The sequence below is a fragment of the Rhipicephalus sanguineus genome, chromosome 6, assembly GCF_013339695.2.
Source record: "Rhipicephalus sanguineus isolate Rsan-2018 chromosome 6, BIME_Rsan_1.4, whole genome shotgun sequence".
Lineage (NCBI taxonomy): Eukaryota > Metazoa > Arthropoda > Arachnida > Ixodida > Ixodidae > Rhipicephalus > Rhipicephalus sanguineus.
The window spans coordinates 164,847,656-164,865,958 of NC_051181.1; the positions used below are offsets into that span (position 1 = coordinate 164,847,656).

At 45.7% G+C, this 18,303-nt stretch overlaps 1 protein-coding gene across 1 annotated transcript in view; it reads left to right on the forward strand.

Moving 5' to 3' along the window:
- Positions 1-18,303, forward strand: part of LOC119396986 (structural maintenance of chromosomes flexible hinge domain-containing protein 1) — a 218,328-nt gene that overhangs the window by 78,123 nt on the left and 121,902 nt on the right. The window contains exons 20-25 of the mRNA XM_049416665.1: positions 4,142-4,261; positions 11,978-12,122; positions 13,061-13,160; positions 13,298-13,370; positions 13,492-13,634; positions 17,470-17,610. Of these exons, the coding sequence (XP_049272622.1) occupies positions 4,142-4,261; positions 11,978-12,122; positions 13,061-13,160; positions 13,298-13,370; positions 13,492-13,634; positions 17,470-17,610 (722 nt within the window). The remainder of the gene's footprint in view (positions 1-4,141; positions 4,262-11,977; positions 12,123-13,060; positions 13,161-13,297; positions 13,371-13,491; positions 13,635-17,469; positions 17,611-18,303) is intronic.

Below are 18,303 nucleotides of genomic sequence, written 5' to 3' on the forward strand. Positions count from 1 at the left end.
GCGAAGTGAATGTTTTGTGGAGTCTTTGTGCCATTTGGATGTCGGCTGGCGAGCATTGTGCGATTCGGTGCGACTGCTCCATTTGTCTCCTGTCTCCGCTTGAGTGTCTTCCCTGTGAATTAGTTGATTGAGGTGTGCTTGGAAGGAAGATGCCGAAGTACAAGAGCTTGTCCCTGCACGAAAAGGTGTGCTTAATTGAAGAGGCCAGCAAGTCGACGGCGTCGAAAACGGCTCTCGCCGAAAAGCACCACGTGCCTCTGTCAACGCTGTGCAACATCATCAAGAATAAGGAGAAAATTCTCGATGCTTACAGCAAGACGCACTCGTCAAAGCGTACACGAGTACGCCCGCCTACGTACGCCGACGTTGAAGCAGCTCTGATCGACTGGCTGCAGAAAGCCAACGCAGCACACCTTCCTGTGAATGGGACCATATTGCGTGAGAAGGCCAACCAGCTGGCGCTGCAACTTGGACATTCTGAGTTTAAATGCAGCAATGGATGGTTTTGCCGATTTAAGGAGCGCAACAACCTGACATTCGTGACTGTTTGTGGCGAGAGTGGCAGCGCGGATCAGTCTGTTGTCGACGGCTGGAAGCAGCACACCTTGGCTCCACTACTCGCCAAGTACGAAGCAGCAGATGTTTACAACCTTGATGAAGCTGCTCTGTTCTACAAAATGTTGCCTACGAAGACGTTCGCTTTGAAGGAGGCAGACATTAAGGGGCGGAAACAGAACAAAGATAGAATCACTGTTTTGTTTGGTGCAAGCATGTGCGGTGAGCACAAGCTGCCACTGCTTGTTATTGGGAAGACAGAAAAGCCTCGTTGTTTCAAAAATGCACGACTGCCATCCAAGGATGACCTGATCTATAAAAACAACAAGAAAGCTTGGATGACGGCTGCACTCTTTGAAGAATACGTGCGGCACCTTGAGCGCAAGTTTGCGGCCGCAGGGCGCAGCGTTTTGTTCGTCGTCGATAATTGCCCAGCTCACGGCGACATTCAGAACCTGCAGGCAATCAGGCTGGTCTTTCTACCCCCGAACACGACGTCGCTATCGCAGCCGATGGACCAGGGCGTCATACACCATACCAGGAAAATATATCGCTACAATCTGTTGAAGCGAATGCTCCTTTGCTATGACAACGGAAAGGAGTATAACATTGACCTCCTCGGTGGTATCTGCCTCATTGTTCACGCATGGAGGCAGGTGGAGGCCACCGTTATTCGACGGTGTTTTGAGCACGCCGGTTTTGTGAAAGAAGAGGCAACCTCCGCTGAGTTTGCTGTCACCGCTGTCACTTGCCCGTTTGATGAAGAAGGGGAGACTCTCTGCGCTCGATATGAGGCTTTGCACGCGGACGAGGAGTGCACTCCAATCGGATTCTCCGAGTACGCAAATGTCGAGTGCACAGTGCAGACGTGTTACGCCGACATCGACAGCGAGATAGCTGCGAGATCGACCGATTCGGCCTCTAATGTTGACAGCGATGACGAGCCCTCCCGAGCACCCCCTTTGGCGGATGTCATCGATGCCTTGAGTGTTGTGCGCAGCTTCGTCGAGTGCAACGGCGGCGAGGCTGAGATGCTGCGCCTCATTGACAGGCTGGAAAATATGACTTTCAGTGCTGGGAACTACCGAACGCGTCAGTCACGCATGGAGGAATTTTTCTCCAAGTAGGCTGACTTGCCACAATAAAGGTGTGACTTCCGTACATCACGTTTTCTGGCTGATTTCTTTGATTTCGCGTTGTTTCGGATAATTGGGAATCCCGCTTAATTGGGATATTTTTCTCGGTCCCGAGGCCTTCGAATTAACGAGGTTTTACTGTACATGATTTGGTGCAACCAAAGTGTTGCCAACAACACTTTACACGTGATGGACAAAGATGCCATTTCCTCAGCCTCTCCCCCTCTTTCAACTTCTGTGGAAGCCCAACTGATGTGGCGGACAAGGGTGTGCTCCCTTCAAGTCCGGAGTTCCTAATCTGCCTCGTAGACATCGGTATATAAGAACATCTGAAATTTTGGATGCTAAAAAGCTTCGGCTTCCGATTTTTCGGACTTCCTGCCCAAATTTCAGGTCCAAAACAGCATTAATTGAGCCCCCACCTCTGTCACCTCTTTCATCTCCATGTTGGAACCAGCGTTTTCTTGAGTTAACACATTTGCGACCGTAGCGGAACTTAAAAGTAAGCTTTGCCGCACTATTGGGGTGTGATGAGGCGAAGCATAGGAACACTTCCAGTCGGACGTTCATTGTCTCTTAGCTAAGTTTGACCGTAACGGAGCTTGAAAGGCAGCTTTGCCGCAATACCGGGGTGTGATGAAGTGAAGCATATTGAAAATCTAGGGACCACTTCCAATCGGACGTTGGCTGTGTCTTGCCTAAGTTCGACCGTAACGGAGCTTGAAAGGCAGCTTTGCCGCAATACCGGGGTGTGATGAAGTGAAGGATATTGAAAATCTAGGGACCACTTTCAACCGGACTTTGTCTCTTGCCTAAGTTCGACCGTAACGGAGCTTGAAAGGCAGCCTTGCCGCAATAAGAGAGTGTTATGAGGTGAAGCATATTGAAAATCTGAAGGGGTCACTTTCAACCAGACGTTGACTGCATTTGTCTTTGGGAAGTTCGAATAGTTCAAATAGTAAAATTTCAGTGCGAATCGAATCGAATAGCAAACACTATTAGAAAAATATTCGACATTTCGAATATTCACACACCCCCAGTTTTTGTGCGTCCTCTCCGGCTCCAAATTTTAACGTGACAATGTTAAAGAGCTTGTTTCGCAGAAATACCGGTGTCGGCGTTGGTGTCGGTGAGGCTAGCATTTGAGAAGGCGATGCGCACGAGGCCCGATTACGCTATCACGTTCTACTCTTGAAGGCGAAGCTCAAGCGCACTCCAAGTATTTTCGGTAAATTAACGAGAAAAATGGCATCACATATAGGAAAATTACCAACGTGATATATTTTGTACAACGTGAAATCTATAATTTTTGATAACGGGAACTCAATGAGTTAGCTATAATTTATTTCAACAAATGATGGGACTCGCCCTATATGTCATCAATTCAGATTTATGTTGTTGTGGCGGCCGCATCCAGGTGGAGGGGAAATACTAAGGACCCATGTGCTTACATTTAGGTGCACGTTACAAAGCCCCAGGTGGTCGAAATTTGACGTTGTCCTTTCTTCTTTTTTTTAGAACAGCAGACGGGTAGCTGGGACAGCGCGCGGAAATATTGAAGGCACGGCATCTTGTAACAACACTGGCTGTTTCGGTTTGTCAAGCAGAACTTCGCCACCAAGCTCACCATAATAGCGCCGCCTGTCTATTGCGCTGTCCGAGAAGTGCTTCTCGCAAATGTAGTCACACCGATGTGTGTTATAAAACCGAAAACACCAAAAATACGTCACGAGGTTGCACATCTCGAAGGCCATGCTTTTCGGGCCTGCATGCCAACGTGCGCAAACAAACAAGGAAGGGAATGCAAACATTACTACGAGGCTGCCGGGTCACTTCGCATTCTAATTTTGATGCCCTCAGCAATCAGCGTCTTTGAAAAACACTATGCCTGCACATTAAAACCTGCGGATCACGCATCCAATTTACCGATGCACTGACAAGCGCTGCGCAACAAACTAGATCAACGCAATGGAATAACGCCGCCTTTTCGTCACCTGTGCACGAGGAGGAATCGGAACTTGATAGAACATGTCCGAAAAATGATGAATATTTTTTAGTAAAAATGCACTTTCTGAGCTTCGGCGCAGCGCAGCGTTCGATATAGGGGCTGTTTCGCTGTGTGGGAGTTCGATGTACATGCGCGCCAGCCCCATACTTTTGCATGGGAAATTCAAGGGGATTTCTCAACTGTTCGATATAGGCAATAATTTGATACATCCGAGTTCGATATATCCGGGATCGACTGTAGCACAGTACACTTATAGTGCTGATATTCACGATTCTGACAACTTACTTTATAAGCCGTCTAACTTCTAGCATAAACATCTTGAATCAAAACATTAACTGTGTGGGGGCAATTTGATGCTTTAATTTGGCTTGTTCTTTTGTATTGGTGGCTTATAGTGTCCTGTCTGAAGTGGCACTGACCTTTTCTTTTTTTTCTTTTGCAGAGAACATTCAGAATTTGGGTGCCCACACACTTACCCTTCAAGCCATGTTGAGCGACTCTACCACAGCTATGACATCTGGCAAGGAGTTGCCATCATTTAAGATTCGTTTCACGGTGACAGGTAACATCTCTGTTTTGCTTTCCTGAATTAATGAAAGTGTGATAAATACGAAAGACAAAAACTCCTCTTTTCTTTAACCCAGTGATTCCACTCCTGCGCCAACTGCGCCAAAGTGCGCCAAATTGTATTTACTGCGCCATCCTGATAATATCGACGAAATTTGCGCCAAACTGCGCCAAAGTCTCGGGTTTGGGGGCGTCTATCACCGGCAATCGCACCGCCGGCGCGTCAGAACATGTGCAGCTTGATCTTGGGGCTGCCAATAAAGTCGCAATCATGGACCAAGAATTATTCTGCTGAATAAATAGCGCTCGCGCGTGCGTTTCGAGTAAAGGTCGAGACAGACGGTACGATTTTCCATGTGATGCGACGGCCGACGCTCAGGTGCGGTACCCGGAATGGTGGCTGTCTGATGCTATGAAAGGTCACTATTCCGGTTCCCCCTCCGCCGCGTCGGACGTCGCATCGCATGGAAAATCGTACCGTCTGTCTCGGCCTTAAGCCACGATGCCATGCACGGTGCCGACGCAGCTTCTGTTCTGCAAGTCGGCTCGACAGCGAAACGCGCTCTCCGCAGAGGCTCGTGACGTCTAGGCCTTCGGTAGCGAGAAAGTGCTACGGCGATTGATCGGCGGACGTCGTCTGTTGCAGAAACGCTGCTGATAGCACGTTTCAAGCGTCGCACGGCACGGAAGGAAAGCAATGTTCAGTAATACCTACATGCGTGCCGCTAAAATGTCTGTCACTTCTGTTTCCGGACATCGCGGAATGAAATCTGGGATCGCTCGCAGTAGATATATGGGACAATATCGGATTTTCCTTTCTTCGCGTTTATGGAAGAGTACGCGAACGGTGGAAACGCGTTGACACTTTTCCTCAGATATACTTTATCCATGGATCTTCATCCAGAACAGCTTTTTCGTAATTCCTTCCGCCAGCACGACCGAGTTTGTAATCACTCTGCGGTAAATACCCCCTAAAAGGCCCTGGCCTTTCGAGCTCACGTGCTAGGGTTCCAATTCGAATTTTTTGCTTGCTTTTTTAAAAATATCATCTCATTAGTAAAATCATATCTCCTGGTCGGAGCAGCCGCGAAGGCGCAGCTGTCAGTAGCGGGCCCGTCGCTGACGGCCCACAGTGAAGCGGCTGCGCCATGTTCCGCCCCTCGCTTTCGGGGGTCAATAGCTAACGGTTAAAAAAACTCAGTTTCGCTTAAGAGCGAAGTAATGAATGCGATACCGAAAAATTGTATTGTTAAACGAAGTAAGGCTAGCAGCTAACTCTTTTGGATCCGATCTCGCATAACTCAACAAAACGCTGGTTTAAGGGAATATGGCCGCTCCAGGAACCGAAGCGTTTTCTTGCTCTGAGTTCTCTAAACGCGAAGTAAGCGTTGAGAGCACAGCAAGTTCACGAGCCGTCTCCTGATGCCTCGAGGTCTAAAGCCTGTTTCACATGCAGCGATTTTGCTCCAAGAGCGGAGCGGCTGCCGTCGCGGAAGCCCGAAAACAGGTTTTAAGGGGCGACCAAAGGACGCTGCGATCTTCTTCGCAACATTTGGAAAAATTCGCTAGCGGCAGAGCGTCTGCCCAAGGTCAACCAATGGGGGAGCAGTGACGCGGGGAGCACGTGACTGTATAGGGATGGAGACGAGAGCAGCCGCGCGCGCCGGGAGGAACTCGCTCCGACTCGGTTTCCTAGCAGACGACATTCGCTGCAACGAGCTGGCAGTGTAGAAAACGCCGCGTTCTTTTCCTTTTGTTGTTCTCTACTGCGCTTCCATCAAAGCAGACAAATCGTTTGCACGTGTCATTTTGTTCTTTTGTATTTTTATCTAATCGTGACACCAACATAGGTCCGGACAGGGGGACCTACGACACTCCGCACTTCGCAGCAGATGTTTCAGTTTTTTTTTTTTTTACTACTCTGGTACAGCACGTTCGAATAGTTTACTGTTTTCATTTTTTTTTTAGTGGTCACGTACCCCGAAGACGACAAATGCCGCCGCCTCTTTACTGCAGAATGCCCATAGGCAAAAAAAAAAAAAAGAGACGAGCTCCTTCACAAACCCACAATGTCGTCGACTGGGCCGCTTGCATCCGCTTGCCGGCCCATACAGCGCACCAACGCCTTGCGGCATTCGAGAGCAAAAGCCACCGAAAGCCCTGTGAAAGCTTAAAACCCCAAAAACAAATTCTTTCTTTTGCTTTTCCATGGCCAAGTGTATGTGCGTGCAACATGACTTGCGTGGTAAAAAAAGAAAGCTGGAACAGAAATAAACGTGACTACTGAAGTTGTTTAATTGCACTCTGATACACTGCAAATTTTCGTCATTCAAGGTTTAGGCGCGTGAAAATCGATCACCGAAGTAGAAGGCTGGTAAAACTTGCAACCCAAGCGCACCAAAACAAGCGAGCCCGGAGAAAGGAAACCCGCGGATAACGGGCGCTTCCCACAACCATCACTGCGCATCGCAGAGGCGCGCGCCGCGCAAAAGCGGTGCATGTGAAACGAAGCCGCGTCCGAGCGTCCTGCTGCCGCTCGATCGCCGCGGGCCCCGCCGCTCGGTCGCTCGCATGTGAAACAGGCCTCGAGATAGCGCGCGCGCAAGCGACTGCGCCCTTCGAACGATGCGGTCCCCTCCCCCCCCCCCTTCCACTCCCCTGGCGTCCCTTCATGCTCCTTACGAAAGACGAGCGGGGCGTTTCCTCTGTTTGATGAGCAATCGACGGCAGGCCCGCACGCGGGAAGATGTTATCTCATGCGCTGTCCGTGCGACGGAGACAGACGGCCGGCTAGTTTTAATCTCCGCTTCAGCCGCGTTCGTCGCCAGCGCTCGCGAGCTTTTACCCGCGGCTAGAATGCGCGTGGTGATGTTATTATTTTGGACTTTATACGGAAAATTACGGCGACGGCAAAAATCCGCCTAGAGTGTCCATATAATTGCTATCGCAATAAAAATTTTTAAAAAGTTGAGGAGCCATTTCACTCTGTGAAATGGATGATAAGCGAAGCTGTTTCGCGCATGGCACAGAGGTGACATGGTGGAGGACAGTTTGGTATGTAGGGCCGGGCTGTTAACGTTCAATACACAATATTAATGCGAAAGCCTTAGATGCTTTATCAAACACGAAAATGGACCGTCGGCGGCGTCAATCGATTGATGCTAAAAATAATCATCATGTGATGGCGTCATCATCGCGTCATAGAGCGTCAAAACTTGTGACGCCATCATGGCGTTATATATCGTGATGACGCCATCACATGACATCGTCACTTTACACTGCTTCCGTGATCGGTGCGCCGATTATGGAGCTAGCGCAAAACCAGGTGAGGTGCAGAAAGCTTGCACAGAGGGAGGGGAAGGATGAACCCGTCGATCGAGAAGAAAAAGAACCTGGCTTTCGCCTTGGGGTTGTCTTAGGGGAATGCATCAGGGACAGTGTGGCTCTTTGGCATTGAGGCACTGCTGTACATCACGGCGTTTGTCTACCATGTCTGCTGATAACCACATAGATGTATTTAGAGTGTTATTTCGTAAAGTGCAATTATCTTGATCCGGTATTCTGTTGATGCGCTAGTGTCGAAAATAATCGCCGAAGAGGTTAATCCAGAACACTCAACTGCATGAGCCCTTATTTTTTCATTAGCGAGTGAAATATGGAGTTCTCCTGAGCATAGGCGTGCGCAGGGTTACCCATCAGGGAGGGGGGGGGGGCGAAAATTCATCGCAGCGCCCCCCCCCCCCCACCCTACTAAGTCAATGTATGGGGCAGATTTGGTGCCCCCCCCTTAGGTGACTAGAAGGGTCAATGTACAGGGCAGAATATGCGCCCCCCCTCTTAGGTGATTAGGGGGCGCCGCCCCCCCTGCCCCCCCTGTGCGCACGCCTATGCTCCTGAGATGATTTTTTCCATAAGATTTGCAATGAATCGAAATATTTCTAGCCTTCATAAGAGCCCCATAATAATACTCAGGTGCTTGAATGTTAATGCAATATGCTTCTGTATTGCACTCCAGGATGTAAAATTCGCTGCTCCAGAATGCTCCCAGATGCAAAATTATCTGCTCCAAAGTGCTCCAAGACGAAAATTTTGCTGCTCCAAAGTGCTCCAAAACGGAAATTTTGCTGCTCCAAAAATTGCTCCAAGTCAGAAGTCCTCGGTAGCATCACTGCTTTAACCTCTTATCGGCTGAATTTCTTCCCAGGTTAAAACTGGACTTTAAAACTTTCTTTTAAAATTCTTGATCAATTTTCGTCAAACTTGCTGATGTAAATTTATGTGCTGATTTCGAATGTGCAACTAGTATTTGTCTAACTCACCTGCACAGTATTTTTTAAAAATTGAAACAAGGCATGGTGCAAATGTCATTCTTTTGGGTTCAAAGGAAGTGGAAGCAACTTTGAATAGTAGCAGGATTTCACTTTCGGTGGAGAGATAGAGAGAGAAGCAACTTTATTATCACTTTTGGTAGAATGCTAGTGATAACCTGTAAAATACGTTACGTTTTAAAATTTACTATACCTAGAGCATATAAGCTGGTATAACAAGCTTTTAAGCTTTAAAAATGATAAATCAACGTGCAGGTAATATGTTCATTTAACCTTGAAGTGGCGATTCGCGGCAGTGCGGATTTTCCCTGGAAAGGTGTATTCACTGTATAGCACCCCTCTACTGCAGTGAAACCACCTTTACAGGGGGGTTACATGCGGACTAATGTACACTTATTCGTTCATTTCGAATACTTTGAAATTTCCAGTAATTTAAATTCGAATCGAATAAAATTCAAATACACTCAGCCCTCATTATAACAGTCACATAAGCCACGAAAATAACTTCGTTATATCCGAAAATTCGTTATAAACTTTTATTTGTAACACTGTAGCTATGACAAGGCTATTCATCATTTACTGTGTTATAACCGATAATTCGTTATACCCGTGTTTGTTATATCGAGGTTTGAGTGTACTGTAATATTCATTCAAATATTCGAAGTGCTCAAATTTCGCTCAAGCTTACTATTTTTGTTTTATTGCGTACAGTTCTCATTCCCAGTTACTGTGATATGCAGATTTAGATACTTAGTCACTCTCAAGTTTAGGAAAGAACTTGGCAAGTTTAATCGAAATCAGTGAAGGATTAAAAAAAAAAAAGAGTTTTATGAAGAGCAGCCTCTCCCCTTAATGAAAGTTGAATCAAAGTTTAAAATTCAAAGAATCAAAGAAGCCCACTGGTAATCTTATACAGTGGAACCTCATTAATGCGTACCTGCCGGGAACGCCGCATAACTACGCACTAAACAGTAGTACGCATTAACCACCAAGTAAAAATTTGCATCTCCTCGCGTACGCCATCGCCGCCAGCAAAGAAATAAATACAGTGCCACAGCAAATATTGCCTAAAGTACCCACTGCAAAGCCTTTTCTTTCTCTTTGCCAAAGTGGAGAAAAGATTCTGGTACTCTTGCACGATCGTCCGATAGCGCGCGATGGCGACGCCAAGGAGCATTTCGGAACTATTACAAGGTCCGGTATACGCAGTGACCGACATAGCGACAGAACGGACAGTGTCGGCTTTCCGTGATATATGTGCGTGCATCTGTACCGCAATCTGCTCCTAAATGAAAACTGAGGCAGTTCCAGTGAAACGCGGTACGGCTGCGTGGAGCCGATAGTCTCCTGGCTAGTTGCGTGCAGCGCGTCGCCTTCTCGGCTCACGTCGTCACTGCCGGGCCGCTTGCTGTACTGCATGCGCGCATTTGTCGTGGGAGTGTTCTTTGTACCCACTTCGCTCCAGACCGTGCACAGATGCGGCGAGTAGCTCGTTCGGTTAACGCGGCGATGACGAACTTCCTGCAAGCGATGCGCACTTCGCGACACTCTAGCGGTCCTGGCAGTGGATGGAAGCGCATTTGGGGGGTCGCCCAATAAAAGTGTGCACTATGGTTACAACAGCGCTACGCTTGCTGCGCCGTACGCTTGCGTTTAACATGATAGCGTCAATGCAAAGAGGTTTCGCGTCGCCCGCGACCAGCAACGCTCAACTCCGCAACAGCGAGCTGCTTTCGTTTTTACAAAGCGGCGTGCGCTTGAACACGGCCCCGCACAACGACGCGGCAGGGATCAGCGGCTCAGTGCGTGCAGGTTGTCGCCTATTAAAAGCGTGCAGTAGGCTTAGAGTAGTGCTGCGCCGCACGTGTGCCCGAGCAGATATCTGAAGATACCTATTGTGATAAGGTTACCGGCGATAAGTCATGCTGGCGCGTTCGTCGGTGGCCGCCGCCTCACCTTCGTTCTTTCCCGATGCTTACCAGCAAGGGCGTTGCCGCAATCACGCGGAAGTCGGAATCAGTGATCGACCAATCTACGCACTTCTCGAAAAGACGGAAAACCTTTGGCGGCACATTATGGCGTCCGGAAGTTCAGCGGCGCAGCAAAATTTTGTGGCACAAAAAGTTATCGCGGTACGCGGGGTACGCACTAACCGATAGGCGTAGGTCGAAGCACTACAGCTTAAGCGGTCAGCGAATGCATTAGGCCCTATGAGACTCGGTCGGGGATTCGTCGCAACTACGTTTTAACCATTAGTACGCCTAAGGGGGACATGGCACTTGAAAGATTATTTCTAAACTGACTGCGTTACAAAGTAAATCAGCATATCACGATAATCTGCAATCTGAACTGTGTGCAGTGCAACAAAAATGTATGTTGTAAACCCATTTGAACAAAAGTTGTGGTGTGTTGAACATTTGCGAGTGAGTCGATTTCAAGCTAGGATTTCGCTAGTGAATGTTCAACATACCGTAACTTTTGTTCTAATGGGTTTAGAACACCAATTTTTGTTGCACTGCACACAGTTCCGATTGCAGATTATTGTGATATGCTGATTTACTTTGTAATTAACTCAGTTTAGAAAAAAATCTTCCTCCCGAAAAGGCACATGAAATATTTTGTATTTTAAAAACTACACGTCATACTAGAAAAATAATTCCAAAGTTTTTCCAGTAAATAAAGTTTTTCCAATCCAATCCAAAATCCAAAAGACACATGAAATATTTCGTATTTTAAAAAATACACAATATACTAGAAAAGTAATTGCATATTTGAAATCAGCACACAAATATACATGAAGTCGCCAAGTTTCATCAAAATCGATCAAGAAATAAAGAAAATTTTTTAAGAGCAGTGTTTTAAGAGCGGATACGTATTAACGAGGTTCGACTGTAAGTTGCAGTTTAAACTTACAACTCATTGTGATAGCTCCATGGCAGCTGTGTTCTGCTGCTGAGGTTGTGGGCTTCATTCTCAGAAGCCACGGCTGCATTCTGGTTGAAGCAGAATGCAAAAATGCATGCATACTCTGTTCGATTTAAGTGCTATATTTGATCTCTTAGATATATCAGGATGGTGTTTTTTAAAAAAGAAACCCTGTTGTCATGGTGAGCATTGTGCTACACATTAAGCTTTGTCTTAAAAATCCCTCATGTTTTCTCTGGGAATGTTCTAAGGCACTTCTTTCATCTGCCTACAAATTTTTGTATTTTGTTTACAAAAGTGGAACTGAGGGTTGGGACAAATTAATTGCAACACTGTGTAGTATGCAATGATAAGGTTGCAGTACTTTATTGCCTTGACACATGACGAATGTGGTGTGCTGTATTATTAGCTGAGCATTTCTTTTTTTGCTCATACATGTTTGTTTTGTTCAATTGCAGAAGCTGCACCAGACAAGTTCAATGTGGGTTACTTGGAGGGCCCATTTCGTGTTGGCACACCCTTCCAGATCCCGCTGGACTTTCTTGACAAGTATGGGAACTCAACCAAGCCATCTCCGGACCTCAGGCCAGAGCTCAAGGCCAAGTAAGCTGCTTAGCTGCCTGTTGGCCCTTATATTATCTGTGTTTCTGGGTGGGGACTCAGTGTGAGTTACTGTATTTTCCGGTGTATAAGACGCACCTTCTTTCCGATATTTTCGCTAGTGTGTCTTATACAACGGTGCGTCTTAAATACGCAAAAAGTCATGCGATTCTGCGAGACCGAATTCTTTATATTTAATTCACGAGTACGATAAAATGAGCATGAGAGCATTCGTAAAAATATATCTAATTTTCTTATAAGACTGAGGCGGCTGTGATCTTAGATGTCAGCTACTTGCTGTTCAAGCAGTGCGGTGACCACGGAGATTACGGCCGCAATAAAAGCCACCACCGTCGCGCGCCCTTTGGTTGCACAAATCATGTACATAAATGGAATTCGGCCTCTTCATTGCCTCATTCTTGACAAGACAACTATGAAACACCACCCCGCCAGTGCTTCATCAACCTAGCGAAAAGAAGCACTTTCATGTTGCTATCTCATAAGAGTATGCTTAGGAATCCTCTCTAACTTTTTTTTCTGCAATTTCGCTTCGAAGTATTCGAAAAATATTCGAAAAATATTCGATTCGATTTGCACTGACACTTCAATATTCGAATTCGCTTCGCACCTCAAATTTTGCTATTTGCACAGCTCTAGTTTTATCATGTTGACAGTGTTAAAAATGCATGCGTTTTATATATGTCATTTTTTCCCGTGAAAGTCGTAGAAATTAGGGGGTGCGTCTTATACAAAGGTGCGACTTATACACCGGAAAATACGGTAATCTTCATTTGCAGCACTTGTAATTTAACGATTTGCCATTCAAACATATAGGACCTATCATCTGTTCTGTAACATACAGAAAACCAATTTATTATTTTTTTCTTTAGACATTACACGGTGATATTTTAGCACTTTGATTTCCTTTTTTCTATGAAAAGTGGCCTGGAATTATCCTACGATGGTGTCCAAGCCAAAGGCAACACGCTGATAATCAAGGGCATTGTGGCCAAGGGGATTGTGGAGTCAAACTCGGGAAAGGTAAGCTGCCTTATTTTCATACGGTCAGAAGATAGATGCATGTGCTCATGGTGTCCTCCCTGTTTCTTTTACTTTGTGTATGTGTACATATAAGCTGGCCTTTTGGGTGTTAATTAGTGCTTTTTTTTTATGTGAAGAGCTTCAATCTGACCGTGAAAATTCCTGGCCTCGATGAGAACACACAGACCCTCAAGATTCGCTTGCTTCCTGGTGAGCATTTCATGTGCCTTTTGCATGCTGTGGTGGTATTGCTGCTTTTCGAACAAAGTCTGTGCCTAGTAATGATATATTACATGTATGCATACATCTGTTCGATCTATGACCCTTTCAGGGCCAGCACATGAACTGCAGGTCCTGCCTGAAGTTGAAGACCAACTCTCATTTGAAAATGGTTCTACCCCAGCTTTCGACTTGGCTGTGCTTGATATGGCAGGAAACTATACGTGTGAACCGAAGTTTGTCGTAATTTGCAAGGTAAGTCCATTAACTAGAGCTGTGCGAATAGCAAAATTTTGGGTGCGAAGTGAATTCGAATATTGGAAGTGTGAGTGTGAATCGAATCGAATCGAATATTTTTCAAATATTTCTCTAATAATTTTCTAATACTTCGAAGCGAAATTGCAGAAAAACAGTTGGAGAGGATTCCTAAGCGTACTGTATTTACTCGAATCTAACGCGCACCTTTTTTTCGGTAAAATGAGTCCAAAAATCGCATGTGCGTTAGAATCGAGTACTGAAAAAAAAAAAAGAAACTCGGTTATCATATTGCCATCGACATTTCAAAATGGCCGCCTCCTACGCGCCTCGGCCATTGTTTCAGTTCGTACGTGTGCTGAGGAGCTCGTCATCCCGTTCTGCGTTCGCATCGACGGCATGGAAGCGCCGACTCCAAATACTCGACGAGTGCACCCCGACGCCGCATTTAAAAGAATAGTTATTACATGTGTAGAGATGGACTGAAATTGGGCCGCATCGCGGTTGTTCGGAGTTCCCGAAACGTACGGGCGAGACTGGCGCAAACAGAAGCAGAAGATTTTTTACAGCAAAGCTTCACGAAAAGGTTTCAGTGGACCAAAGCAGGGCCGGTTTCCCGAAATCGAAGAGCGTTTATAGCGGTAAGGTGTTGTCCGACAGCGACGAGAACTGATCCATTACGCGACTCGTATCACCGCCGTAGTGGTGACAGTTTAGCGGCAAGGCCTGCTGTTTGGCTGTGTTTTATTTTTTTAAACTTTAGTTCTTTAATAGGATTGATAGGCGGGCGAGTTGGAACCTATCCATCTTTGCGCAGCGCACGAAATTGACCAGGCACACGAGAGAACAGGACGGGACAAGCGCTGATCTTTAACTGAAAGATTTTATTTGAAATCGAAAGAGGAGGAGAGGCTGAGGAAATGGCATCTTTGCCTATCACGTGTAAAGTGTTGTCGGCAACACTTTGGTTGCCCCAAATCATGTTTGTAAATACAATTTGGCCTCTACATTGCCTCATTCTTGATAAGACAGCTATGAAACACCACCCCACCAGCGCTTTATCAACCTAGCGAAAAGAAGCACCTTCAGTGTTGATATCCAAGACTTGTTTTATTCTTTACCGCATAATTTTCTGTTGCAGTGTGTTAAGGAAACCATAACTGAACTAAATGACGAGACGCGGTTTGTTGATAAATGTGGTATATCAGTGCAAAGTTTTCTTGAACTTCTCCGTTTCTATCTTGATTCTACATTTGTATCATGGCAAGGGGATTTGTTTGTTCAGGCCTCGGGTGTCTGCATAGGCTCTAGAGTTGCCCCTGTTCTCAGTGATATTTTGTTAAGTATGATAGACCGCGATCTCGAGCGAGATTTCGAGGGTTGGGGCACACATATATTTAGGTATGTAGATGATTTCTTAGTCTTCATGGAAAGCGAGGGCGGCACCCATGGTATGGTCAACATTCTCAAAACATTTAGGGAAAGGGGGAATGGTCTTGTTTTCACGTGCGAAGTTCCCAACCATAAAAATGAACTCCAGTTTCTTGACCTAAATTTGCGATTTAAAAGTGAGCATGTTTGTTGGATTTACGCTCCACGATCGGTGAAGCCCCTCCTAAACTTCACATCGGCCCATTCAAAACTTGTAAAAAATGGTATTGCCACCTCCTGTTTGTTCTCGGCCATCTCAAAATCATGTCATCATACCATAGACGAAAGCTTCCAGAATCAGTGCGATCGGCTAATGGCGGCCGGCTTCCCCACTTCTTTTCTGGCAACTACCTCTGAGCGTTTGCTAAAGAGAATTAAATCTAATGCACATTCTGACAACCAGATACCAACTTCACAATGCGACCGAAAACGGTTTGCTGTGATTCCGTATGTACGTTCCATTTCGCATAGATTAAAGAAACTTGCGGGGCAGTATGAGGTTGACGTTTTTTCGGGTGGCATCAAATTGGGCAGCCTGTGTGGCAAGATTGAAAGACGCGCAAATGGGGTTGCAAGGGCAGGTGATAATGCCTGCATAATCAGGCATGTTAAGAAGTACACAGCGTGTTCAGAGGGGGTGGTATATAAGATTCCTTGTACCTGCGAGTCTGTCTACATCGGACAGACTGCCAGATGTATTAATGTTCGGCTGCGCGAGCATGTGAATTCTTTGAAAGGGGGGCGTTTTGTCTCACCTCGCCAGCCACTGCCGGGATTGCGGGTGCTTGCCTTCGTTTGAGCAAACGTCCATCATCACTCGCCATCATAATCAACGCACACGTGAGATTTCAGAGGCGTACCACATGGCTAAGTGCGATAGTGTTTGTATAAGTTAGCCATCAGTCTCATTATCGGAACAAGAAATCCGTTTCATTGATCGAGTGTAATCTTGCGTTGCACGTGTGTTTCTCTATATATATATATATTTGTTTTTTCAAATAAAATCTTTCAGTTGAAGATCAGCGCTTGTCCCGTCCTCTTCTCTTGTGTGCCTTGTCAATTTCGTGCGCTGCGCAAAGATGGATAGTTCTTTAATACCAAAATACTTGTTCTTTGGAATGTAGGTTGACTCCTACGGACTTTTTTTTTGTTCTTTTCTCTCATGAAAAATGGGTGCGCGTTACAATCGATGTTTTACTTTTTTTCTTTTTTTTTTGGTCGCGGAAAACGGGTGCACGTTGCGATCGAGGGCGCGGCAGAATCGAGTAAATTTGGTATTCTTATGAGATAGCAACATGAAAGTGTTTCTTTTCGCTAGGTTGATGAAGCGCTGGTGGGGTGGTGTTTCATAGCTGTCTTATCAAGAATGAGGCAATGTAGAGGCCAAATTGTATTTACGTACATGATTTGGGGCAACCAAAGTGTTGCCGACAACACTTTACACGTGATAGGCAAAAATGCCATTTCCTCAGCCTCTCCTCCTCTTTCAAATTCTGTGGAGGCCCAACTGATGCGGCGGACAAGGGTGTGCTCCCTTCAAGTCCGGAGTTCCAAATCTGCCTCGTAGACGTTGATATATAAGAACATTTGAAATTTTGGATGCTAAAATGCTTTGGCGTCCAATTTCTCGGACTTCCTGCCCAAATTTCAGGTCCAAAACAGCACTAATTGAGCCCCCACCTCTGCCACATCTTTCATCTCCATGTTGGAACCAGCATTTTCTTGAGTTAATACATTTGCGACCGTAGTGCAGCTTGAAAGGCAGCTTTGCTGCAATACAGGGGTGTGATGAGGTGAAGCACACTGAAAACATAGGGACCACTTCCAATCTGATGTTAACTGTTCTCTGCTAAGTTCGACCGTAACGGAACGTGAAAGGCAGCTTTGCTGCAATACGAGAGTGTAATGAGGTGAAGCATATTGAAACTCTGAAGGGGCCACTTTTAATCAGACGTGGACTGTATTTGTCTTTGGGAAGTTCGAATAGTAAAATTCCAACGCGAATCGAATTGAATAGTAAACACTATTTGAAAAATATTCGAAATTTCGAATATTCGCACACCCCTACCATTAACATCAAGCGATGCCATAAGAAAATCAGATACCTTGATGGAGTCAAAATGCTAGAGGCCCGTGTACTGTGCGGTGCGAGTGCACGTTAATGTTGTTGCTTGGGGCTACAACCAAACCTTGTCGTGAAATGTCTAGCCTGCATTGAAGCCCCTGTTAATCAATTTGGGACTCGGGGACGTTAATCTACCAAGTATGAGCACTCTGACTTTAATGTGCGCATTGTGGCCTCATGAGCTATGCTGCAGTGTGATCAGTAGTTCATCTTGCAAGCTGCCACCATCGAGCTCATTTGCCACTAACGGAGCCTCCAGATTTGTTTTGCTTGTTCCAGTTTCAGGCACCTCGTCAGACTGGCCTGCCCACCTACACAGTGGATCTGTCAAACAGCTGCAAGGGCACCATCACAGGCCCCCCTCTCACCCTGCGCCAAGTGCAGAAGGAAGAGAAGGTTACTGCCAAGTTTGAAGTCCAGGTAGGGTTGTTCTACTACATTATGGTCCGTTTGCAGCAGCATAGTGCCTTTAGAATGAATTGACGAATGCCTCTCTTTGTGTGTAATCTGTTCCCGTTTTGCTTGCCTAATTTTATGGCACTCATCTGCACAAAGTAAACTTGCAACTCACTCATACTTGTAGGTGTTCACATATAATTAATTATAACGCACATAATTTTACCTTGCTTGTTGAATGTAGAGAGTTAGCAACATGACCTCTGCAAAATGTTATCTTTTTGCCTAGGAATAAGCTTTGTTTTCATTACAATGAGCCAATTAATTTGGCATCAACTTTCCTTATGCGCAACCTTTGGTTATAAAGAAAGTGCTTCAGCAACATCTTACTGACCATGGGGTGACTGACACGAACTTCACAAATTTTTGTGTTGCTGCTCCAAATAAACACACTGTTGTCAAGAGCCCTAAAAAGTGTATTGTGTAGCACATTGGAATGCATTGAATGTATCTTTAATACCACGGCCTTAAAAAAAACTAGGCTGTGCAAATAGTAAATTTTAGGTTCAAAGCAAATAGTGGTTTGGTTGAATAATTTCGGAATCGAATTCAAGTGGTATATATCACATATTATCAGGGAAAATGAGCATATTTGTCATGACTCAACTAACCTGCACAACATTTTCTTTAATTGAAACAAGGCATGTGCAAATGTCA